This window comes from Portunus trituberculatus, chromosome 44, assembly GCF_017591435.1.
Source record: "Portunus trituberculatus isolate SZX2019 chromosome 44, ASM1759143v1, whole genome shotgun sequence".
NCBI lineage: Eukaryota > Metazoa > Arthropoda > Malacostraca > Decapoda > Portunidae > Portunus > Portunus trituberculatus.
In genome coordinates, this window is record NC_059298.1 from 2,975,554 (window position 1) to 3,003,053 (window position 27,500).

Genomic DNA, 27,500 nt, shown 5'->3' on the forward strand with positions numbered 1-27,500 from the left:
GTCTAGTGGAAGCCCAAGTAACGGAGTACCGCCACCACAACACGTTCGTGTAGCTCCCTGAATTAAGATTAAAAAAAAAAAAACAACAACATCGTATTTACAAGGGATATGAAGTAGGATGTTTATGAAATTGAACCTTGACTAGAACATCAGCCTTGGCCTTAACTTGTTACCTCCTCTCTTACGACTCTCTTACCCCTCGTGCAAGTGGAATAACCAAGTCCAGCTCAATAAGGTAATCCAGTGAAAGGGATGGCGATTCGCGTAAATCTTGCAACAATCTTTACACAACGCCTGAAGCTTCACATAAACATTTGAATATATTACATTCGTTTTTTTATTTCCTTTATTTAGATTATAACCCGCGTTCTACTTGCCTGCTGTTTCTTGATGGTCTTTGAATAAAAAAAAAAAAAGTCATACATGATGATTATTGTAAGAAGGCGGCAGGTGGTCGTGGCAGCCAGGTGGTGCACGCCCCTTACTCCCTGCGTGGAGCCTCTTCACTGCGCTGAGTGACGCTTTACCTTAGAAAAGATCTCCAATAACAAAATCATCATCGAATTTTTTTTCCCACTGTCAAATTCAACGGTTTCAATATACGCTACTAGTGTATGTGTGGGGTTCTGAAGACGATGTTACTCACCAAATACAAAAGCATTATTAAGATTCACAACACTCGTGGATTCATTCCCCCTGTTATCATATTCCCGAGGCAGGGTAGGACAGGCATGCATACTGACAGGCACGAGCGAGATCAACGGGCAGAAGCGTGCCACACAGTCTGGCGTGTGTGAATGATCTCCAGGGAGGACTGAACTCTGCTGGTTGCCTTGAAAACCTCCCGCCGTTTAGAAAGTTTGCAGACAGACAATGTACGAGGTGCTAGAAGTCACTGAGTGAATGACTTAATTTCAAGAGCTTTCATAGGAGGTACAAAAAATAGCGGTTATATTTTATTTGCATAAGGATATATTTTAAAAACCAATTGTTCACGAGACAGTTAACGAATAACATCTCTTTTCTGGAGACACGACTTGTACTTTTAGTCTATCAGCTAACGAAAAATATCAATTGCTTTAAGATGGTGGAACTTTATTTTCATCTTGGATAAACGCAGATGTATATTCATCACAATATTCAAGAAAGGATATAAACTGATACTATAACTAGACATGATGAAGTAGACCATCCCTAATATCATGATCTTTTAGTCACTGCATGTAAAACTAATACAAATCAAATAGACCATACATGCCAGAGGGTCGTAAGCAAGCTGTTGTGCTGAAAAGGGTGTTTCCAGTGCGCAGATTACAAGTGGAATAACTAAAGAGTTAACACTGAGGCGGTTGGTGTTTACCTTCTGGGTAGAGAAGAATGGGAGGCGGTGTGACTTGCTGGGTCGACTGGAAGTCCCAGGCTATTGGTGAAACACTTCGAAAAGTGATGGAAGAATGAACAGTCGTGTTCACCTGCTCCAGTACGGGCGGGTTGTTATCGCAGGACGAATGTGACTGCATGTGAAGAGGTGGCGACGGGCAAACATCGTCCTCAGATGACGTCTTGTGAAGGGGAGCGAGTCCTTCTGAAGGACCCATGATGCGGCGTGACTCCTGGGGACGATTACTGTCGGCGGTCCCTTGAGGTTCTCACGCCCTCCTTACCACCGTCACCGCCCCCTGAGGTCCCACCCAACGGTACATCCTCTTCGTGTTCTCTAGACTCTTCTAGTTTTTACGACCCTTCAGACTAGGCCTCTTGCTCCTCCTGGGAAGCGATCATGCTGTATCATATGTACGATCCACTGCCAACCATCACTATCACGATAAGTAGGTACAAGGTTCACTGTCAACGAAGAGCAGTTCGACACCATGGAAAACAAAACCTTGATCCTTTTTGTCACTGGCACTTGGTGATGGATGAATATTTTCAATGAATAACAGAATCTGGCCTCACATACTTTAATGGAAATGTAATCCATTAAGTTATCTATCATATCCAAAAAGATGAGCTATTTTTTTACGCTTAAGAAGCTGTTGGAGAATAATACATATATTTGGCAACTGGTGTGATCGCCACTTAGTTTGTTGGAGGAATACACATTAAAGATCAATATACACTTTTTTTGATCAACTAACCGGGAAATAAAGTTTCGCTCTTCTGACACACTTAAATCACATGGACTGATCACCTCGCATGTAAAAACTTGTACTTGATTTCTCGTATTTCTTAATTATTTTCTCGAAAATGTCGATGAACGTACAAAACACCACTTTACTTCCTTCTTCCAACAGTTTTTAATTGATGACAGTTCTAGAGTCTAATTTCCTTCTACATCTTGCACACACTAAAGTAGATATCAGATTACATACCAGTTTGATGTCAGCAACTTCTGGAAAGAATAAAACCTCCGAGATGTCATTATTGAGGACGTCAATCACTTCCACTCAAACCCATCACAGGTAACTCCCTTTGACACGAAAGAGGTTGGGAGGGAAGCTTGAGAGGCGGGTTCTGGTAGAGGGGGAGGCTGGAATGGCGGCCAGGTAGCAACTCCCGCTACCAGGTGTGGCCCAGGTAAACGAAGAACCCCCTCCCCTCCCCGGCCTGCCACGGCTACCCTGATGGCAAACACACGCTAGGGTATTCACAGTGCCTTGCTCTGATGTCAGGGAACAAAACTCTTAGGGACGTCTTATCGAATTCTTTGACTCATGAATGATTTTTCCTTAAAAGTATTTACATATCTCAAGACGTTACACACAACGCATTCCTTAGAACACTCAGCACGGTTAATAGTCCTAAAGTGTTCTATGCCAGCCATGATAATCCCCGTGCGACTTGTGTCAGCTGCCTTAAGACATTCTGTACAAACTCCCACGCCCAACACTGACACAAATGCATCATGTATAGAACTAGACAGAGCCTAATTTTCCCTTGACAGCTTGCCAACGATCCTTTTTTTACGTTCTCATGATGTGATTTCAATGTTTCCACAGCCCAGACCCACCTATATATAAATTTCAGCAGAATTATAATGTTTTCTTGTTTTTTCTATGATACTTATGGAAAAAAAATGCCACAAAGCATGAAACAAGGCAAACAACGCATCTTCTCTCACATCAATATGTTCACAATGTTTGTCATTTCAACATTCATTTCCACGAGTTTCACTGCAAGAGATTCTCGACACAAGCAATGTTTCCACTGGCACTAAAGCACTATGAGACATGGAAGCCCAGTCTTGAACTGAGCTATCAGCACAGAGAGTTCCGCAGTCTCTGGTTCCCATAGTGACACTGAAGTGAGGGATCCACAGCACGGCACAGTCTGGCGTATCACCCGCGAGGGGAGGATGAGCGCAGCTTCCTGTTTTGCCGGAAGCTATGCAAGAGCCACACTAACTATACACCAAACATCGTGACTTTCCCAGCTCGGCTGTTTCAGGTAGCTTTTTTTTTCATATATTCATTCATCTATCCATACTACACATTCATAAATGTCTCATCCTTAGAATGATATTACGTATTTTGAGTAACGTCTAATCCCTCTTTTTATTTTTTTTACATTTACATTAGATAAGGAACACAACCATAACAAGAGTTATAGTATTAAACTTTCAATCAATCCTGGTTTTATAACCTCATAAGGAACTGGTACTTCTCCGCTGATGATGAAATCTGTTTGTGGTCGTTAGTGCAACACAACATAACATAGCCTTTTACCCCCTCCCCTTCCCCTACACACAAACACACTGAGCACAAAAATGCAATGCACCAACAAAGTATAATCCGTGGTTCTTGTGTCATCACTCCAATTAAGATGTCATCCACATTAGGGACGAGTAGTTTCAGGGTTCTTATTGTTACATTCAATCCCAACAGCGGAGTATCCTGCTAGGCGGAGGGAGAAGTCTGGAAACTGAACTTCGAGAAGGCAGGAGAGGAGAGGGTTATGTTGGGCCCCGGCAGGAGTCACATTAGTTGTGGGATCCTATTAACTCTCACCTCCGCGGCCCACAAGCAGGCATCCCTATTGTTCCCAACGTCACTTCCTCAGAAGGGGAGGAAACGAGGGCAGAGCTGGCGGCAAGGCTGGTCCCGGATATAGTTCGGCAGCACTCGTAACGTATTCCCCGCGGCACTGAGGCGCACACTTTTCGATGCATTTGTAAATCTCCACTAGTTAATTTCTAGCACGCACACGCACACGCACACGCACAGGCACACGCACACACACGACACTTCTTTAGACGTTTTACATTTCACTTCACTTCCGTTAAGACAAAAATAATCGACATGGTGTATTGTCTTCGTTCAGCAGCTAAAACCGTGGTGTGTGTGTGTGTGTGTGTGTGTGTGTGTGTGTGTGTGTGTGTGGACGTGCGCGCGCGCGCACGCGAGGGCGTGCATGCGTGTCCGCTCTGCGCTTGTGCCTGTGGGTGTGCAGGGCACCCAGTGAAGTAATGTGATGTGTGTGTGTGTAGTTGTGTATGTGGAATGTGAAGGTTGTATATATTGACAGGTAATGGACAGGTATGTAGTATCGACTAGCGTGGAGATCTGTGATGGTAGGTGTTGTGGTGACCGTGTGGCGTTTGCTGGTGCAGAGGTATGTGATGGTATGCGGTGGCGTGTGGTGGCGACGATGTTGCGGGTACTTGTTACAGTGAGGGAGTGAGGCGCTGCCCGACTCGCCGCGGCTGCCCCTGGCTTCTGGGCTGCCACACACCGCCACACCACACCTAGTTAATTACCTTGCTTCTGCCAGGCCGTTCCTCGTGTCTCTGTAACGACACGTTGGACCCTAAACAACATGATTTGCCGCAAACACAAACAAACGTCTCCTGATAAAGATCAATTCTCAAGCTTCCAGTAACGTTTCATGGCACGTCAAACTGTTCAATTGCTTATCGTCCGTTAATAATTGCATGGAATGAGAAGGTAAAGAGCATGAAATAATGAATTCTATGGTACTAAAAAACCGGTCAAGTCATCAGGTAGCATATATAACGCCTCCCTTCAAACTCTCCCCCATCTCCCTACACCTTACCCCAGCCTCTGTTCGTCACCGGCGGCGGAGGGAGGGGCGGAGAGATGGACCGGTGCCACCTGCACTGTTTCTGACTGATTACTTGCACGATATCTATAACCTACTAACTGCTCAAAAAAAGACTGATTATACCACGTTCTACTCACAATGACTAGCACAGCCACTACCAAAGTGATTTCTTAGTCACAAGAATTGATTGGCAGAGCGACATTTTATCAAATGCTTGTGTGGATCTGAATTAAATGAAATAATTACGATGCGTGTTATTGTTAAAAGATACCTAAATAGCCAAAGTCTGCCTGAAACCAATGAACGATGCGAAGATGAGATTGATAAAGTAGAGCAGCTAACTAATAAATGAATGTTGTACCTAACTTGATCATTCCTAAACAATCCCGCCATCAAAGGAGGTGCCTCGCCCCCAACTCGACACACCAAAAGACTGAGATCCTGTGCTCCCTACGTTGTCGTTAACACCTTCAATAAGTACCCAGATGCAGATCTGCCGCAGGGGGTGTGAGTGTTGCTTCTAGCCAGACAGACACTTTGTAATTCTATCCCTGCCTCGGCGCCATGGACAAACTAGTCAGTCCTCGGAGGGACTTGAGAGACGACTTTCGACCAAATGTCAACTAGTCAAGACATTGTCACCAACAGTACGATTATATGTTCAATGAAAACAGGAAACCCATAATGTCGATAATTCACAAAGATATTAGAGTTTCTGGGAATCAGGACAGATCCATTGCCTTTACAAGTTTAGAGGCAAGAATCACCAGAACTCTTCAGCCTTTGCTGGCGATCCCCGTCCTCTACCCTCACTTGCCTCTGATCTCAGGATGTATTGCAACGTGTCGAATTCCTTTGAGAGTTTCGTTTCCTTTTGCATAAGGTCTGTAACGAAACTGTGCACCTGAAATGACTATTTGTTATTATTTTGAATGTCCATCTATGTATCAGTCAATACAAGAAACTAAACTTGAAACCACTCAGTGCTGAATATTCGTCAAAGTTCATAATATAAACATTTTCAGTACTCGGAAGACTGGAAGACCTTGTATGCTTCTACCATCTGACCGCCCTCACTACTGCAACCATTTTTCTCAAACAAAGGTAATAAGAGTATTACATATCTTGAAGGATGTGCTTTCCGTGTCTCCGTTAAGGGATCGGCTTTTGGACAGTAGGGTTGAAACAGGCATTCTTTTATCTTTCCTTTTTTTTTTTATAATATTTGGCAATGGGATGTGCTTTGACGGAGTACAAACTGGACGATTTGGGGGAAAATGAACGCACACCGCTTGTCTTATAAGCGTCTAAAAAAATGTCTCGGCCATACAAATATTTAATTATCTTTTAATCACATTTCTTTGTTCCATCTACATCTCTCTCTCTCTCTCTCTCTCTCTCTCTCTCTCTCTCTCTCTCTCTCTCTCTCTCTCTCTCTCTCTCTCTCTCTGAATCATCATTCTTAAGGGAGAAAAGTAAATAGCTGTTCACCTTTGTACTTACATTACATGAATACATTATCATTCACAACCAACACCATCAAAAAGTGTTCATATAATTGCCTCAGCACCTATACATATAACTATAGTCGTAGTTACCATACAAGCATAACTACATACGTACATAAGTTTGTCATAACTAGATATGCACTTCAATCACTGGTTAAAAACACTCCTCGGATTCAACAATGTTTACTAGATCACACTAGAGAGAACCAGACTAGTCCTCACTGTGGTCACTATTCCTTATGTCTTTGGTGGACAGATGCAATTAGGTTAGTAACTCGTAACTTGCACACTTTCAAGGTCTAAGTTGAACATAGCGGGTGTGTTTCTTCTTTTTTTTTTTTTTTTTTTTTGTTCCTTTATTTAACGTGTTTTCCCAAAACGTTCCACGGCGAGTATTGAGTGACGCCATCCAAACCTTGATCGAGAATGAATTTCTGATCCAATAAAATCTGGAACAACAGCAGCAGCTCCACAACACCTCTTCCCTTCCCTACACACATGATGGAAGAGGTAAACAGAATGTTCAGTTCAAACTATAGATCTTATAACAAAGCTTTCGAGTAGATTAAAAAGGAAAAATAGAAATAAAAGAAAATACAACAAATAAGACTCTCTCTCTCTCTCTCTCTCTCTCTCTCTCTCTCTCTCTCTCTCTCTCTCTCTCTCTCTCTCTCTCTCTCTCTCTCTCTCTCTCTCTCTCTCTCTCTCTCTCTCTCAGTCCTCGGCGCAAACACTGTGGGGAAGGAACATGACTCACTTACACTCCAGTAGGAAAATCAAGACATTAAGTACTATTTTTTTTCCTCCCAACGTAAGTACTTTTTCTTGCTCGGTCACGGGTCAGTGGCGCGGACCAGAAGTGGGATGCAAGACACCCTCCTTGGCGCAGCATGTTCCCTGCCTGCAAGCTCTGCCTGGTCCTCATGGCGCAGGGAGGGAGTCAGGCGTCGATATATCTCTATTCTCAAGGCCTGCTACAAAAAGGTGTCATTACTTAGGAACGAGTCAAAGCAGTAACTCAATAATTATGACGGTGTGCGTGACAGCCGTGTGCTTAGCTTGCCAAATAATTTTCGCCAGCAAGTGCTGCTGGCCGTGGTCAGGTGTCGAGGAGTGTCGGGGTTGAGAGGGGGTAGGTTTGGATTTAAGGGTCAGTGGCGGTAGGGGTGGTGATAGTGATAACGTGTGTGCGTGTGTGCGAGCATTGATACGGCAGTAATTGTAGGATGCTATCATTGGGACGGTAAAAACTTACCACAACTTTCAATTAATTGGCTTTTTCAATAAACCCAATAAAAAACAATTACTGATGAAATTAACGAGGCACGGTGAAGAGGATTTCAACTTCATCCTGCTTAGAGAAATAACATCGTGCACGCGCGCACGCATGTGTGTACGTGCGCGCGTGCACGATGTAATTCCTCACACACACACACACACACACACACACACACACACACACACACAGTTATTCTCTCTCTCTCTCTCTCTCTCTCTCTCTCTCTCTCTCTCTCTCTCTCTCTCTCTCTCTCTCTCTCTCTCTCTCTCTCTCTCTCTCTCTCTCTCTCTCTGTGTTCTATTCCATCAAGTGTGCGCGCGTGCCACCTGCTTGCCATCCCCCATGCATTAACGTCTGAATCGAGACAGACCCCTACTATGATTGTAATCAAAACAAGTTATTTAACCAAGAGGATGCCCGCTGGCAATCTGTTGTCCACGATGACCATGGATCTTTTTTTTTTTTTCTCCGATACTCAAATAACCCACCTTCAACTCACTTAACATGAATATGATGCATTTCCCACGTCTGAACATTCACACGTGACCAGTGTTGGTCTTCAAAGTGACTCCGCCCAAGCGTGACGGTACAATTAGCCTAAGTTACGGCCCTCAATTGGGAAGATGATGAATCGACCTGGTAATTTTGCAAGTTTCGTGTATGAAGCACATCGACCAAACTGAGAGGTGGTGGGCAGCGGAAACGCAGGGCAAATTTGTAGAGGGAGATGCAGCGATGTGGGAAGCAGCGCACTACGATAAGAAATATTGGTGCAATTCAAACCAGACAGCTGAAGACATCAAATCAAATTAGTAGAGGAAGGCACTACGGCAGTGAATGCTTGATAATAGCAGGAGAAAACATCAGGTGAAAGGAGCATGAGGAAGCAGGAAGTAGCCCTGTAAGAATAATCGTTGTTGGGACCGGATGATGACAGGAAACGGCAGCAGCAAGTGAAAGCAGTAAATGTTGTAATGAGATGGAAGTAACGGCACGGTGGCAGAAACAAGTGATCATGACGGATGTGCCAAAGATAAGACACCAACAGAAGCAACACTCGATAACAACATGTGGCGAAACACAACTAAACCTCAAGATAGAGACAGCGGGTGGAGTCCAAGTCACTAGGTGCACTCGACACTACACCACCTGCCTCATTCATAAACCTGGAGAAGCCTTGGCCCCTCCTCCCCGATGACCCTCCGAGCACAACGCACAACCCATTCCCACGATTCAGCAGTCAATAAATAAAGAGTACCGAGTCCCTCGATCAATATGACATAAATAATAAGTTCAATGAGCTATAAACAAAGACAATACTGCAACAATGAACTGCTCTCACCAGCATCCCTAGAGAAGAAAAATATGAGAATGGAGAGTAAGCTACCAGCGACTCGAAGAGGAGGAGGAGGAGGAGGAGGAGGAAGAAGAAAATAGAGTCGGCGGAGTGGTAGAAGTAGGAGATGGCATGCAAGGTGTTGGCCGGAGGCTGAGGAATTTAATATATGATGGGTAATTGCTGGCTTGGGTCGGCGCTGGGCAACTGTGCAAGCCACCGGCATGATAACCCGTCCCCATCCGAGCCTTCCTCATCTTCCCTCCTCTCTCCTTTCACCTCTCCTCGCTCTTCTCTTCTGTGTCTGTCTTCCCACGATGCTGTCCTATCTTCCCTTTCTTTTGTCCTGTTATGCTCCACTCGCCGCTGGCACAAGGGACCAGACACTATTCACTGGGAGGTAACTACTCTTTCTACAGCAGAGAAGTACCACCTTACGAGAAATATTGGAAATGATCCATGTGGCAATACCGGTACATCATCTTTCAGCATTATTTACCTGCCAAACACTTCTACATTTTTTCCCATTATATATCCCATTTTCATTGCTGCATCTTTATATGTCATTGTTGTTTCTGTCGACCACTTCCTCCTCGTCACACGACATCGCAAGGGGACGTGTGTCTCACGCGGGCACACAATCCTGCTGCTGCTTCTTCCTTCACCAGCACACTATCCAGCTGGCTGAAGTGTAAGTTTTTTTTCAAGTGTTATCGTGCCTCTGGATCTTCTCGGAGACGACAGGCTGAGTAAGACGATATCTGGAGGCGGAGTGACACATGCAACAGTTTCTGACAGCCATATTGTTAGGGCACCTGAATACTGGTTCTGACAGAGTGTAGGGGCCGGGAGGAAGCAGCGAACGCGTTGTTGTAACATATAATTTGTAGAACAAATGTATGCTATCAACAAGGGACAGGGAGGTGCGGCCGCATTACTAATTCAAACCTCAGATCATAAGATAAAACCATGTTGCTTAGCCGATCGTATCTCACCTCCCATAATTGTTGGTGAAAATGGTTGACTACCTCTGTTAAACTCCACGAGAGTGATTTGTATACAAGAGTCCCTGAAATGTGTGTGTGTGTGTGTGTGTGTGTGTGTGTGTGTGTGTGTGTGTGTGTGTGTGTGTGTGTGTGTGTGTGTGTGTGTGTGTGTGTGTGTGTGTGTGTGTGTGTGTGTGTGTGTGTGTGTGTGTGTGTGTGTGTGTGTGTGTGTGTGTGTGTGTGTGTGTGTGTGTGTGTGTGTGTGTGTGTGTGTGTGTGTGTGTGTGTGTGTGTGTGTGTGTGTGTGTGTGTGTGTGTGTGTGTGTGTGTGTGTGTGTGTGTGTGTGTGTGTGTGTGTGTGTGTGTGTAGGTTGAAGTTTCTAAGTTTAATCTCTCTCTCTCTCTCTCTCTCTCTCTCTCTCTCTCTCTCTCTCTCTCTCTCTCTCTCTCTCTCTCTCTCTCTCTCTCTCTCTCTCTCTCTCTCTCTCTCTCTCTCTCTCTCTCTCTCTCTCTCTCTCTCTCACTCACTCACTCACTCACTCACTCACTCACTCACTCACTCACTCACTCACTCACTCACGAACGCAAGCGCAGAAAGTGTGTATAAAAAAAAATAGAATAAGGACACCACCACACATTACCCACGAGGATTATCATTAGAGAGTAAAGAAAACTGGTTGGCCGATGCTACGTGAATGCTTTTGATGAAGGACCCAGTGACGGGCAACGGGAGGGAAGCAGATGATGATGACAAATAGAGTGGCAAAAGTAGCAAACAACAAAACGTCTCTTGGCTTGTATAGTGAGATTATTCGATCAAGCAGACAATTCCATAGATCTTGTTATAACTGTGAGGGGAAAGAAAAAGAGAAGGTTCCTCCGTCCCCCGCCTACGGCAAGCTGCTAACAGGAAAACTGAAAGGGAGAAATATGAAGCTGTTTTCACTTTCTTCCTGCTAACATTGAGCTGGAAGTAATGTATAGGAAGGAAGAACTTTTTTTTCCATCTCATCCTCATAATACATCATAATACATACATATATATACGGTCATTACATGGCAATATAGATCCGCAGATATGCCTCGTTGTAAGTCACTGTGTGTGTGTGTGTGTGTGTGTGTGTGTGTGTGTGTGTGTGTGTGTGTGTGTGTGTGTGTGTGTCTGAGATTTCGAGGAACACTACCGGAAACAAGTGTGAAGAGTCCAAGTACATATGGTTTAGTGTTATTCAGTGCAGATGCGGGCGATGCAAGTGCACATTGTATGTACAGTACAATATATTCAATTCTTGACAAATCGATGTCCAGCAGACCTCTTCATCATCAATCTAATCAGCAATATCTACTACTACTGAAGAAAAGACGAAAAGCACATATGACAGATTACCCCCCGCCCCTCCCCTAAAAAAAAAAATAAATATAAGGCGACTCGGCAAGGGCAGTGGAGCACGCGGATAGCACGGTGCAGTGTTGGGGCATGGTGGGGTGGGGGAGTTGGAGTCACCACCGCCTGTGGCCGCTACCTGCACTGCGGGAAGAATGCTCAACAGCACGGCCTTATTACAATCCGGGCAGGTGAAGCGGTCGGCCACGGGAGAACGCTGCTAAGGAATCTTGAGATGTGTTCACTGAAGTTTTATGCTTTGAATACTCTTAGGCTTAGAGGGCAAGTTACAAAGGACTGCAAGGGAATGTAATCAGAGAGCGTCTGGAGTGCTGGAGGGTTAAAAGTAGTTGTGAGCGAGTGTGGCGGCGGTGGCAGTAGCGGCATCAGCAGTGGTAGTGGTGGAGACGAGCACTGCGGTGGATGTGCGGGCGGGCGGGAGGGGCCAGCCGCTGATGACCGGTGGGGGCACTCATCACTTATTACTGGGCGGGGTATCGGTCGCAGGATCTGGTGCGCCGGGCCGTAACTACAGTACGCCACACCAACCACCAGCTGCCGCTTGCTGCCCGGGTCCCGCTCACAACCAGAAGAGGTCTTCTCTGATGCCGGAGTTTGCACTTCAAGACTGACCCTGTTTTTAAGTATTCATGGTTGTGTTAGGGACACCTGCCACAACTGAAATAAGTTTTTTTCTTTCTTGCAAGAGCTTACAAAGACGATAACAGGTAACAAGGAGCATACGCTCGTCTTCAGCAGAGGTAATCTTGTCCTGAGATTAGAATGATAACATCGTAAGATGCGAAGTGGCTAAAGTTAGAAATGCTGTGCATTCAAGTCCAACTAGAAGTAAATGACTTCCATTTGATGTCGTACGTGCAGTGTTGATAGTTTACAAGCAGACCCTAATAAAATAATAATATCTAGATTCTTAAGATTCCTATTATATAAAAAAAAATACGTGTTTGTTGCATTAGTATGTCTCACTGGGATATATAATTACTTTTTAGCCATGCAAAATGTTTAAGTCAAGTGTGTTTGGGATTGAAAAATGCGCATTTTCATGAGTTTCAAGACACGATAATTCATGCTAAGTGTCCCCTTCAACCCCGCGGGCAATAGCTTGACGCCAACTGCCGTCTTCTATGAATCACTAAAACAATGGGGGACACTAATAAATATTGTTTTTTACCTCAACCTGTTCGATCAAGATGGTTTTCTGCAGCAGTGTTATCGATGAATAAATGGAATCGAACTTAATCTTTTTTTTCTAGTATCTTTCAAAAATATAAAGAGCAATTAATTTAATTTATTTTACAGGCTTCTGTAGTTGAACCATCACATGAACATTAGATGCTTTTAATAATCTCCTGCCATGTTAAAGAATGGTTGGCGTTGTTGTGTCTCCATGTCAGTGTTGAGTCGCCGACACACACTGGGCTGCGGCAGGTTCATTCCAACACCTGACCCTCCGCAGTGCTGTCCGAGAACCCCGAGGCGCCTACCATGCTCACAGGTGATGCCATTCGTGAGGCTTTTCTTGCTATATAACAACGTTCAGAAAATCAAAACTCTAATTCATATATGCATTTGTCTTAACTGATGCTGCAAAATGATCTTGAAAAGAATATATCCCCACAAACGCACACCAATTATCCTAATATTCGTCAAGGTAAAAATGAGCCTACGATTGGCGAAAACTATTTTTCCTCCCACTCGCGCCGCGCACAGCTCCACTACTAGCCGAGGAGCGGACTCCACCTCAAAGACAAGCCACAGTCGCGAATATTGAGAGAGAGAGAGAGAGAGAGAGAGAGAGAGAGAGAGAGAGAGATTGTTACACACAGCCACATGTTAAATAAGAGGAAGGGTTGAGGGCCTGAAGTAGCTCATGTATCAGTCTAATTATTCACTCACTCAGTCGATAAATTGATAGGTAAATTATTTTGCTCTCTCTCTCTCTCTCTCTCTCTCTCTCTCTCTCTCTCTCTCTCTCTCTCTCTCTCTCTCTCTCGCTTATGTTAGAGGTACGACTGCTTACAGAGTGTTACTGCATCACAAGCCGTACACAACCAAATTCGTTTTTATTTTCTTTATCCTATCTGTGAAACTACTGTGGCGTAATCATATTGCTTTGAAAGTAATTTGCGTGTGTGTGTGTGTGTGTGTGTGTGTGTGTGTGTGTGTGTGTGTGTGTGTGTGTGTGTGTGTGTGATACTAAAGTGGTATGCCCCCGGTATATATATGAAGGCACACTTGGCTGCGGCAGGGAGGCGCACAGCCAAACAGTGGCCAGCGTGACACCATCGCCACTACTCACGCAGGTTTTTGTTATCTTAGAATTAAAACCTTCACATCTTGAACAACATTAATTTTACCGAATAAGATTGAAAGATTGATTTGTATTATAATTTTATATGAAACGGACTGGATAAAACAATGGCAAGTATGACGGCATGGCAACTCAAAAGATTTCTCCAGCTAGTCACCATCACCAGCTAGGAAGACACGTCTAAGCTCCCGTTACACAGTGATAATTAATATCTGTATGCATTCATTACCTACTCAATATACCTGACGGGCCTGTGGGAAGAGGGTTCAGCAGCTACGTCTTACATGTCCGGCAACGAGTATCCGGGGGAGCACAGAATCGGACAAACATACGAGCGTACACACCACACAACATACCGAGCCCTCGCACTGACCGAAGCGTGTGACTTGTGGGATGTATATTGTTTCGGTTCCCTGCATCGAAGCTGTTCGGCGTTTGGACGATACACAACACACAAATATACAAAAAAAAGTTTTATAATTTTTAAACAAATAGTTGTCCAACCTGAAGAAGATTAATTAACGCTGTGGTGACTTGCAATATTTGGTTACTACATTGAAAAAAAAAAAGAATATAATGAATACTATTTTTGTTTCATTTGTCAAGCTATTTATTCACACCCCAACAGCTTTAATTTATTTTATCCAGTCAAGCTGCATTCTATAATTCCAATGTGGACGCTGATTTCTTCACTCAACCCTAATGAATGCCCCCAATGCCTCCGTCTCCTACACACAGAGCATAACAAACTATCTCAAACACTGCAGAGCCACCTTAACATCTATTACACAACTGGCTAAGCTTCTGTACACACATCTATGAGACTTACAAAATCAGTCTTTTCCATTCAAACTACCCGCATAATTTCCTCGAGGTGCGTCATCAGTAAATCATCTTGTACTGAAAACAGGTATCGCCACCCAACATATTCATTCCTATCATCATCCTCAACTACTCATCCACTCTCCTTCTCACGATGCTCATTATCACCATCCTCATCTTACTTTCCTCTCTTCGGACACTAAGTAATATAAATGAGTTCAACGCTGCTACTTACACACACACACACACACACACACACACACACACACACACACACACACACACACACACACACACACTAACAAAACCTTATGGTATTAGCAATAATAATATATACAAAAAGAGTACAGCATTCTATCCTTCAGCTCATTTCGAGACCAGACTACGAATTCATTAAACAGTTTTTTAACATCAAAGCAAAACGACGATAAATTCATTAATCCAGGAAAAAATGAGAGCCTAGATAAGAAAAAACGGGGGAGAGAGAGAGAGAGAGAGAGAGAGAGAGAGAGAGAGAGACTGTAAAATGTGGTGAGATATGAACGAAAGAAAGAGAGAACAGAGAGAAGAGACGCAAAAGAGACGAGTGCTTAAAGTCTTGTGTCGTTCAGGAGTCGGCTTGGCCTGGCAATGTCAGGTCTTAGTACGTCTTGGGAGACGGATGATCCTAAATGTCTACAACGGCAATGAGTTACGACTAAGGAAACGTAGAATTAAGCTAATGAGGCCGGCACGTAAGTACCCCGCCGATCAAAATAATCACACAATCAGTTAGGTGAGGGCGACTGCAATCATGCAAGAGGTTCGTTCTCCGGGCAAAATGATGGAGTGAGGAGGAGGAAGAGAAGGGGAAGGGGGAGGAGGAGGAGAGAAAAGAGATAGGAATAGTCATGGCCTCTAGCCCTGTGGATGGCGTGGCTTCTACCTCGCGGATGGTTGATAGTCGTGGTGAACAGTTAATCATAATTAATTGACGCAGACCTGCATAGTCGTGGTGGTCAGTACCCTGATGCTGAAGACTAATTGCTGTGCCACGTGATGGATGGCGACCCAGCTCACCAGCATCAGCGATAAATGAATAAAACGCTAAATGTAAGATCTGAACTATATAGTTGCCGGTGCTTCTTTGGACTGGCACATTTGCGCTTCCAAGCAGTTTGTTCTACTGCCCTGACTGACCAGCAAAGGGAGGGGGAGGGTGAGCAGTCTTCTCTGTGTAAGGTGTCGCATTACCACTCCCATACGATTCGTCATCTATGTCTTGACAAGTTACCTATAGTATTTCAAAGACTGGGAGCTGTCAGGCCACAATCTAGCGGCATCTGTAGGTGTGATGAATCTTAATGGAAAAGCACCATTAGGCCGTCGGTGTCGTGGCTGTGATAAGAGGCGGGAATGAGATGATTAATGTTGCTCTGTACCCAAGAAAAGCAAACTTACCCGCCAGGAACGACTGTGAGGAGTTGAGGCCGTCTGCCAGGTTGGAGCTGTTGAGCGTGATACGGCTCTCGGAACCTCCCGATGAAGGAGTGCCACCACCCACGGGAAGTTGAGTGGCAGCAGAGGGGCGGTGCCGTTGTGGGGCTGAACGTTCTTGTTATTGTTTGTGGTGGTGGTTGTGGAAGGGGACGTGGTGTTGGTGTTTGGGGCTGATGGAGTGTTGGATTGGGTAGTGGCGTTGTTTTTATTGTTGTTATTGTTATTGTTACTAGTGTTTGTGGCGTGAAAGGAGGAGTTAGCAGAAGAGGCAGTTAGGGTAGTGGTGGTGGTGGCGGTGTTGATTATAGGTGCGGGCGGCGTGGTGGGCCGGGAATGGTGGAGTGCGGGCGGGAGTCTCGATCGAAGAGTAACCAGCTCACACCCGAGGGATCTCAACCGCTGCTCCAGCTGCGCCGCCTCACTCGTCCCACACGCATCTGTAGAGTGAAGAAAAAACAATGACACATTAAACTTGTAAGTCATGCCAGGGCGAGGTGGCAACTCCTATCCTGAAGCATAGTGGCCACCATCAAACTTAAAAGAAAACTTGATGGTTGAAAAGAATAATAATAAGAGATAACACACATCCAAAAATTGCAATCTATTTGCAAGGAGCTAAATGTACGGATGATAGGAGGTATAAAATTCACTCTTCATGGAACCTGTGACTCATTCACCTCGGCCGTCCCCACCAACGACCCCCCCCCCCTTCCCTTCCCTGTCCCACCACAAACAGTCAGTGCTGCGCCGCGACGTTCTCAAGGCTTTCCTTGTGGCCGGGGAGTACTGCTAACTAACCCTCACAGACATCTTCCTTACCCCTTGTTTAATCCCTTCAATACCATGACGCGTTTTCATATTCATTTTACTTACTATTTGGTGATTTTATACAGCTTCAAATACTTATGTTGAGATTGAAATAGTGAAGACTCTGGCCATTAATCTTCTGATCTCCATAGACCCTTCCTGATCTAAATAAAATCGTTCATTGATACCCAAAACTCTATTAAGAAATGCGTCCCAGTGCTGAAGGGGTTAAAGCTTCACCAATCCCTGACACGAGCCCTTCGCCATAATCTTTTATCTAATTAATTATTTTACTGATTCAATTACTGACAGATTTTGTGAATTTCAGGAGTGTATTTTAATTTGTAAAACTAAGTGTTGAAAGCGAAATGAGCAAGAGAGGAGGGTAAACAACACACTAAGGAGACAGACTAGGGTGAGGACGGAGGGTGAACCACACACTGAGCGAGGCAAGACTGGACTGACTGCATCTCGGTGATGACTCGAAAACAAGTTGAAGCGCCTTAGGTGAGGAACAGTGGGAGAGTCTGGGTTCCTTGGATGCCTCAGAACCCGGCAGGAAAGAGCATCTTACTGTAAGGTGGATGGAAGAAACCTGCCTCGCTTTCCTCTCTTGTGTGAAACTCTCATGTGTGTGTGTGTGTGTGTGTGTGTGTGTGTGTGTGTGTGTGTGTGTGTGTGTGTGTGTGTGTGTGTGTGTGAGGGGCGGGGCTAGAGGATAGGGGAGGGCGTTCATGTGACGAAAAATATTGTCAATTTTACAAGAAAGATGTCATATCTAGGTCTCTCTCTCTCTCTCTCTCTCTCTCTCTCTCTCTCTCTCTCTCTCTCTCTCTCTCTCTCTCTAATGCTTACAATAATTCTTTACTTATTTGTTTCACTTTTTGTTGTGCATAAATATAACCTCAGTCATGCGGAACTTCATTCATCAAGCGAGGAAAACCACAATTTTATTCCATGAAAGTCTACATTTCATGGCAAATTGCGCACAGGCCTCGTACTTAAAACAAAATGTCTCACAAATACATGACGAGCAACGTAACTCAGAACACTCTCCTTGACTCTCTCTCGGGTACATCTATGGTGAGGAGCAGCGGCAACACACCGGATTTCTTGCATCACTGTGACAGGAATCGGCAGTTCTTTTCCTGATTGAAATGTGTAGTTAGGTGTATGCTAGATTAATCAGATTCCACTGACCCACTGCTGCTTGACTCAAACAGTTCGGTGGAATGTTAACGGAACATTATGTTAGTACTTGACAGTGTGACGAACGAGGCACCATTTTCCCGCCCACCACTGTTTGCCGGCTCCCGACACTCGCTTAGCCTCCAGGCCGTGAGAGAAGCCGTCTGTCTGGCGCCTTGCTTTAAGCCGCCACACACTGCAAACTGGAAATCTTGATCAAACCACAAGTAATTATTACAGCCAAAAGCAAAAAAAAGAAAAAAAAGTTAGCTATGTAAGCAGGCCTGCAGGTATATATGAATTAATTTGTGTGTGTGTGTGTGTGTGTGTGTGTGTGTGTGTGTGTGTGTGTGTGTGTGTGTGTGTGTGTGTGTGTGTGTGTGTGTGTGTGTGTGATGTACTTTTTGCAAGCAGAGGACATGGGCTAAGGCAGGGGAGGAGGGTAGGGTTCTCCCAAGTGAGGGTTTGAACCCAAGTGAAACCGGCATTTTCAATGACAGGACAGTGACAGCCGGGGCGTAGCGTGGATCGTAGCGTGATAGACGGAGGGCGTGTCAGGAAGGCAGAGGCTTGGTGATGGGTGGCGCGGTCAGTGGCTGTGGGCGGGCCAGGTCGTGACTGGCGGGTCTCTGCGGCAGGTTGAGTCGTGACGACAGCGGCAACCAAGTGGCGCAGCCGCTATCATTACCAGCACCCGCCACGCGCCACCACCACGCCCTGGCTCCCTCGCCCCTTCAACGCCTTCCACTGATTTTCTTTAGATTCGGATTTGCATGTCACATTTCAGTCTTAATGCGCACGACATTCATCCGCGCCCCCATACCGTACCCAGAAGGACACGCGGACTTCAATTCACACAGTAGGCAGTGTTCCTATAAATGAAATCTTCATTCCCTCTAGCGTTGTCAGCCAGTGTCTCCTATCTGTTTACGCAGAATCAGGGACGATGAATACCCGCGAACTAGAATGAACAATTCAACAGAAATCTTCATATAAGAAGCATTTAAGATCTTGGCGCGGCACATCGCTGCTACTGACACCGATGTGGGGAAGAAACAACACAGGGTCAATACATGCATCATGTGCTTTGTACCAAAGAATCTAGTACATATTGAATTTCTTCGTAATTTTCTTTCTAGTAAGGCAAAGAAAGATGGTGGTAGGTACAGTACCTTCAGAGAGACTGGCCTCCCTCCCCTCCTGCCACCCATGCACGCTACGCCTCAAACGCCACCTCAGACACGAAGAGTTCCTGTACCATTCGGGAACCACTGTTTGGCATACAACGAAACCAATAATTTTCACAAATGTCTAAAATCTGCTTAAATTGAGTGCCATAACAACCCAGAGAAGAATTACAGGTAATCTCTTTCATACTGACGGATTTTTCTTTTTCGGGTGAAGGAAGGGGAGCGGCAACAAGTGGTAGGCGAGGGAAGGTGGTCAATGAAGTTCTTGGAAAATCCTGAATCGCAAGTTATTTTGGTGCATGAAATTACGTCAGAAACCATAGACACGAGGCTGCACGCTACTCGTACTGCACCACCTCCATCACAACGCCTTCCTTTCACAGTCAGACTGCCATGGCTTTGCTTCTTTTTCACTCCCGGTATGCTTTGACTTCTTCACCATACCATACGGCTCAGACAGACAGACAGACAGACAAACAGACAGACAGACAGACAGACAGACAGACAGACAGACAGACAGACAGACAGACAGACACACACACACACACACTCTCTCTCTCTCTCTCTCTCTCTCTCTCTCTCTCTCTCTCTCTCTCTCTCTCTCTCTCTCTCTCCTCAACTAATCTAAAAAACCACAGTGATGATTTGACGGGTTCTCAACAGTGTTTTTCCTATCAATAACGTATACACTTTGTGAATCTATCACCAGCACAACGAAAACACCTTTAAAAACACATATACGCATTTCCAAGAGCAGCCTTTTGAATTCAGTAGAGGACCCGGCGAAGAAGTGTCTCAGAGTATGTTCCTTAGTAGAAAGACCCATATTCTGAAACACTTCTCCCCACACCTTCCACTACTTTCGAAAGACTGTAGTTGAAGCTATTTTGATTTTTATACATGTTTCTGAGATTCTAAATTCAGATTAACAAGATTTGTACATTATTAGCTGGCGAGACGCTCTTCATAACCCGGTTGACGATCTCTGTGGCCTTTGATAGATACTCGTGGTGAGAGAGCAAAGCCTTTCTGGATACGGGCCTCATTCCCCCAACCTGTGACAACTGCTCCACCTCGACCTCCTCTTTCCGGAGCCTCCTCCTCCTCCTCCAGCGATGCAGGTGAAGGCTACAGCGACTACCCATTCCTCACACCACTAATTCCTCCCGATGAAGACAGGTAGCAATGCAGGAATAATGCTACCACTGATACGTTCTTCACGCCTCTCGTTCCGCTTTAACCTCCCTCTCACACCTCTCTCTCTCTCTCTCTCTCTCTCTCTCTCTCTCTCTCTCTCTCTCTCTCTCTCTCTCTCTCTCTCTCTGCTATATTTAATTTCTTCTTGCATGTCCATTTATTCATTTCTTCTTACTCCTTTCTCCTCCTTCTTCTCTCTCTTCTCTCTCTTCTTAGATATCACACAAAAAAATTTACGATCGTGTGATTCATATCTTAATTACTAAGAAGACACACGGCTTTGATGGCGACGAAGATACGAGCTTGCCCAACCAGTATCGTTCCTTCCTCAGCCGCCGCAGTGGTAAGGAGCAAGCACAAGAAGAGTACGTCAGGTCAGGAAGAAGGACGCTGACACAACATATCTAAACATTTTGAGTTCCAATGGATTTCTTTACGGTATTTCTCCTCCTTCCTCATTAAGAACATAGAAGACAAACTGCAGCAAACATGGTGGTTCTTTAGACGATATGTTACGCTAAACTATCAAGGGCCGCCGTGGTACAGTGGAACCATGCGTGCTTTGAGCTCCGTGGGGTTTCAAGCGCACGGGTTGGTTCGAATCCTGTCCACGGTCTGAGTGTTAGTTGGGTTTCCTCACTCAAGGCAACGGTTTCCTAGCGGGTGAGATAAGAGGTACCCCAAAAAGTATCCCCTTTAGCCCATAAATTCCCGTGAAAAGCCCACATGGTCTAAATAAAATAAAAAGTTATGAGAAAATATGAACACAAGTATAGCAAGCACGAAGACTCTTAGTAAGTCTGCATGTATCAGTTCCTTTGTGATAGTGAAGTTATGGAATATTTATCCACTTCAGTCTTACATCCAGAGGGTAATATAAGAGAATGGTTGTAAAATAAGGTGAAGAAATAAATCACAGTACAGTTCTTTTTTCTCCCTATTCATCTCCCCCACAATCTTGCCTATTTTTTTTCTCTCCCTTTTTAGTTCTTTCTCTCTTCTCTTCCTCCAGATTTTTTCCTCTTGGTTATGTATTATTCTCTATCTATCAATCTCCCTCCCTTACTTTCTCCCTCTGTCAAGTAATCTCTTCTCACTCTCCTTGGTTTCTAAAGAATGAATGGTTGCTATGGTCGAGTTCTCATCACGGTGGTGTCATGGCGTGAGCTTCAGTAGCATGACGAGTTACCATATCCATTTTGCTTAGTATTTGGTGATTTTTTATACAGCTTCGGAAACTCATGCAGGGATTGAAATAGTGAAAACTCTGGCCATTAATCTTCTGACTTCCATATAGACTTCCTAATGTCAATAAAAGGGTCTAATCGTACACAAATCTAAAGGTAAAAATGTGTCCCAGTATTGAAGGGTTAGTTAAGTGTGGACTCTGTAAACTGAAGGAATGTACAACTGTTGGGATGAGCTGCACCGTCGAGGAATAACAGTTATTAATGACCGTTTTATCTGTACCATTTCAGTCTTCTCATTCTTCTTTTTCTTCTATTTCTTCTTTTTCGTTGTTGTTCTCACCCTCTCCTCCTCCTCCTCCTCCTCCTCCTCCTCCTCCTCCTCCTCCTCCTCCTCCTCCTCCTTCCGCCTTACATTTTCCTTCGTTTACTTTAATTATGCACTGTACCAAAATTCAACCAGAGGAGTGGCAGATCTAGGTCTTTCCACTCTAGTGCCCCGCCTCCTCCCTCCTCACCCCACTCCTCCTCGATCCTCCTTTCCCCATAACCACATTCCACATTCCAGCCTCTTTTCCTTTTCCAGCATCCACCGCTCTCTCCTCTAGGAGCCGCCGCCAACACCGCACTCCCTCCTCATAATAACTAGTCGCTATCAACATCCCCACCACGAGAATTACCACCATTACCAGCACCACTGTCACCACCATTACAATCATTACTCCTTCCCCCCATAACTGCCACCACTACCTCCACCACTATCATCCTCACAGCTCAACGCTACACATCACCCAACGTTTTCACTCACTCGCACGTGGACGTTCATTAAGGAGCTTTGCGTTGCTGTTACGTCACCGTCACCATCACCACCACTACCACCACAGCTTCCATTGCCTCTGAGTGGTGACGCCTTTTGGTCCCAGCTCTCTTCTCTCTGTGCCCTCTTATTAACCCTCCCTGCCTACCAGCCACCGTGCACCAAATCACTGCCACGACTCTCTCTCTACATCAACACACGCCTTTGTTTTCATTATGGGAAGTTAGAACAACAAGTAATTATCCTCCATTACAGAACTTCAACACACCGGTGTCTTGGGAGAAAAATAACCGTGCTAAGTCACCTCCCGCGTGATCCATCCCCTCAGTACTACCACTACCATCACCACCAGCTCCACCACCACCACCACCACCACCACCACCAGCACCACCTCCTCCTCCTCCTCCTCCTCCTCCTCCTCCTCCAACACCACCACCTCCACCACCCCGCCGGCGGATCCATTCCAGACAGGATGCGTGTAGTCCCACACTCTAACGCTTCGCTCCTCCCAGACGCTACGATTGTTCTGATCATGTATATTTTTGACATCACTAATGCTTTGCACAAAATAGAGAAAGCAACACAAGAAAGTCAAGATAAACAACTCCAAACGTTAACCGTCAAAGACAAAAACGTTTATTTCTATGTCTGGTTGTCATGTGATCTGTGTGCAGGCGTCCGTCCACCTGACCTTCAAAAGCCACAGTCTTATACAAACGAGGCCACAGTCACACCTCCCATTCTTCAGCATGGCTAATCCGCCCCTCCCCTTCCCTCTCTTCCCGTCATTTCGCTACCGTTCCTGTGAGATGTTACTCCAACTGGCTACACTGTGACCAGTATAGGCGATCAAAAAAACTGGTAGGACTAGAGACCGGTGGATGGGTATGCCGGACCGGACCAATGTTGAGCGGTGGACCCTGGGTGGTGCATGAATGAGGGTTCGAGTAGCGATGGGGGACACCTCATGCCACACCTCATAACGTCACTCATTGACCCACGCTCCGTTGCCCAATGCACCCTATCTCCAGCGTTACAACTCACCCAAGAGTCGTTGTGTCATCTCGTGCAAAATCAATATTCACGCTTGACTGACTTCATACACTCAATTTTTTCCATCGTCCTCGCTCTAACATACCAGAGGCGTAATAATCAAAATATACGTGAGGGAACCATGACCTTGTCCTCTCAGCATGCCCTTCTTCAGTCCTCCATGACCTTCTGGGCCGTATTCAGAAACGCTTTGTTCTCACCCTCAATACTTTCCAAAGGCTCTAGCTGAATATACTCATGGGTTTAAGGGTGTTTTTATGGTTTTGGAGAAAGAATGGCCATATTTCTAGTTTATAAAAAGGAGAAACTGTCTTGAAAACCTGGCTTGTCGTCTCTGTGTCCTTGGGAAATTGTCGTGGTGAAAGAGCAAGACATTTCTGAATATGGTCGTCTCTCCTGTCATAACATTCAAACAAAAAATCATAACAAGTCCTCTTCGCTGAAGCACACAGAACACGGTGCTGCAGCCATGCATGGCTTAACTTTCTACGAACATAAAAGAAAAAAAACACTTTTGTCGCAGCTGCAGCTTGCAAGTCTTTTCATAATCATAATCAAAATCCAGTGGTCACACCTGCTCTTCCCGAGGCTTTTAATCCTGTACTGAGGACAAATGTACAGTACACTTTTTTAGGACTGTGTGTGTGTGGGGGGGGTTGCAATTGTCGAGGGTTGGGGGGGAAGAAACGGCATTCGACTTGGACTGCAGTAAGTTGGGTTCACCGCTCCTCCCTTCCAATCGTGAGTCTCAGGTGTGCCCAAACGAAGCAGTGGAAGTAGTAAGGCTGGTTTATGCTCTCACCTCAGTATTCCTAAAAAAGTACACTTCCTCTCACAATAATCTATCCATAACATTTCTATCTACAAAGACAATTCCTTAGAGAGAGAGAGAGAGAGAGAGAGAGAGAGAGAGAGAGAGAGAGAGAGAGAGAGATAACACACACGTAATTCTTTTCGAAGTAACGCATCACCAGATAAATACGTGCATTCACTTCCTCCATCTCACGCGGCTTGAAGAGGCCGTGGCATTACTGCGAATTATTTTGATTTCTTGATGTAATGATAACCAATCTCTTCCTGATTCTCCATATCTTTTGTGTTCTAACCCTTATGCTATCCAAATAACTCTAATATTAAGTTTCTCCATTTTCTGGTTTTCATGCATTACTGATCATGTAATATTACTGTCAAAATCATCATTACATACACAAATACTCGCACAAAGTTTTGTTGTAGTTAAGAGCATCGTACCTATATATACAAACATATGTATTCTACTTATTGACAAACATTGCGACATCATTCACTTGCAATTGGACACCACTTGTTCCGCTGAGTTCATTTAAATCTCCTTTGTTGATCCTGCATGTCTCAGGTGTCTCGAACAGTGACACTCGTCTGTCTATTAAAGATTCACAATCCACAGAATGAAGATTTAAATGCTAAGCAATTCTCTGAGCTTAAAGTTTAAACTCTCTCTCTCTCTCTCTCTCTCTCTCTCTCTCTCTCTCTCTCTCTCTCTCTCTCTCTCTCTCTCTCTCTCTCCCCTCTCTGCCTTATCTTCTCTTTATCAATACTAACTTACAAGTTTTCTCTTGATTATGACATTTGAGCAGAAAGTGAAAGCAAGTATCAAATTTTATTATGCATATGTCAATCATCTACAAAAAAAAAAAAAAACATTCGCCCATCAAAATAGAATTAACAACAATAATGCATCATTCCATAAACGCAAACAGCCTCAAGCCTTGGTGCTCAGATCAGGACCATTTCCCCGCATATCATCGTCACCTGTAACTTCTCGAGACCAAGACTAGTGTGTGTGTGTGTGTGTGTGTGTGTGTGTGTGTGTGTGTGTGTGTGTGTGTGTGTGTGTGTGTGTGTGTGTGTGTGTGTGTGTGTGTGTGTGTGTGTGTGTGTGTGTGTCTGAGAGAGAGAGAGAGAGAGAGAGAGAGAGAGAGAGAGAGAGAGAGAGAGAGAGAGAGAGAGAGAGAGAGAGAGAGAGAGAGAGAGAGAGAGAGAGAGAGAGAGAGAGAGAGAGAGAGAGAGAGAGAGAGAGAGAGAGAGAGACTTGCCAAGAAAGGTAGGAAGTAAGGACAAAATCTGCAACAAATAACTATGAGGTGACATCAATTGGGTTCTTAATTAATGAATGATGTTCCAGGTGGCTTCGCTGGTCTCCTTTTACAGTGACTACTAAATCACCATCAACTCTCCTGTGTTAAGCTTATCGATCTGCTCTCTTTGAACTCCATCCTATCCTCTCCTCTCCTCTCCTCTCCTCTCCTCTCCTCTCCTCTCTTCTCTTCTCTTCTCTTCATTTTTCTTTTCTCCTTTTTCTTGTTTTGTCTTGTCTTGTCTTGTCTTCTCTCCTTTCCTCTTTCATTCCCTTCCTTTCCTCTACCCTTTCCTTCTCTTCCATTTCCTTCTCCTTCGCTTCTCTCTCTCTCTCTCTCTCTCTCTCTCTCTCTCTCTCTCTCTCTCTCTCTCTCTCTCTCTCTCTCTCTCTCTCTCTCTCTCTCTCTCTCTCTCTCTCTCTCTCTCTCATTAAGTCAATCTCGCTACTTGTGAATCAGGAGATACACTAACAAAAAAAGTAATTAAAAAAGCATACCAAGTTTATTTTTCGTGTATACAGTTGCTCTCTTGAATAATATCTCCAGTACCTAAATCATTCACATTGTTTTTTTTTTTTTATTTATTTATACCATGTGGGCTTTTCACGGGAATTTATGGGCTAAACAGGATATTTTTGGGGTACCTTCTATCTCAAAGCCCACCCGCTAGGTAATCGTTGCCCCGAGTGAGGAAGCCCAACCTACACTCGAACCGTGGACAGGATTCGAACCCGTGCGCTTGGAGACACCTCAGACCCCAAAGCAAGCATGGTTCCACTGTACCACGGCGACCCCCGAATGATTGATTTTGCGACATTAACTTCTTCACTACAGGGACACATTTTCACCATAAGTTTTGGGTATGATTAGACAATTTTATTCAACATTAAGGGTCTATGGAGGTCAGAAGATTAATGACCAGAGTCTTCACTATTTCAATCACCCCCCCACATAAGTTTCTGAAGCTGTAAAAATCACCAAATAGTGAGCAGAATCGATATAGAAATACATCATAGTACTGAAGGCGTTTAGGGGCGTATTCTTACTCTATCTAGCGTCTTGTCTCGACCATGTTCAGCAAGAATAAGAGGAGCATTGGATTTTCAAGCACTTATTTCATGACTAGCGGCGATGCAACAAAAACTCTACACCATCAACAGGAACATCTATCTCAAGAAGCCAAACTAACCACCTCTGTGGCCTTCGAAAATACTTATGATGCGAGAAGAAAGGGCTTAAGAATGCAAGAGTGAATACAATTTTCTCTCTGCCTTTTACATCTTTTATTTCTTGAACCGACTTAAAATTTTAAATGCATAATATCTTCTTATAAGAAAAGCATCATACTCTCTATAGGATTACAAAGATGCTATTTACATTTGTTACATCTTTCCAACATGAGAGAGAGAGAGAGAGAGAGAGAGAGAGAGAGAGAGAGAGAGAGAAATGAGCTAGCTAGTCTCCGTGAGGTCAGCACTTCTTTACTGTGTGTGTGAGAGAGAGAGAGAGAGAGAGAGAGAGAGAGAGAGAGAGAGAAGAGAGAGAGAGAGAGAGAGAGAGAGAGAGAGAGAGAGAGAGAGAGAGAGAGAGAGAGAGAGAGAGAGAGAGAGAGAGAGAGAGAGAGAGAGAGAGAGAGAGAGAGATCAAAACTTTTTCTTTATTAACTCTTTCCATCTCTCAGGGAAGAAGAAAAGAGTCTTCTTCGATAACCAAACTCTTCCTTGACACTCACCCCACCACCACCACCACCACCACCA

At 44.6% G+C, this 27,500-nt stretch overlaps 1 protein-coding gene across 1 annotated transcript in view; it reads right to left on the reverse strand.

Annotated features, from left to right (window-relative positions):
• Positions 1-27,500, reverse strand: part of LOC123518706 (unconventional myosin-IXb-like) — a 104,239-nt gene that overhangs the window by 19,342 nt on the left and 57,397 nt on the right. The window contains 2 exon segments of the mRNA XM_045279704.1: positions 16,149-16,250; positions 16,253-16,624. Coding sequence (XP_045135639.1) covers positions 16,149-16,250; positions 16,253-16,624 — 474 coding nt within the window.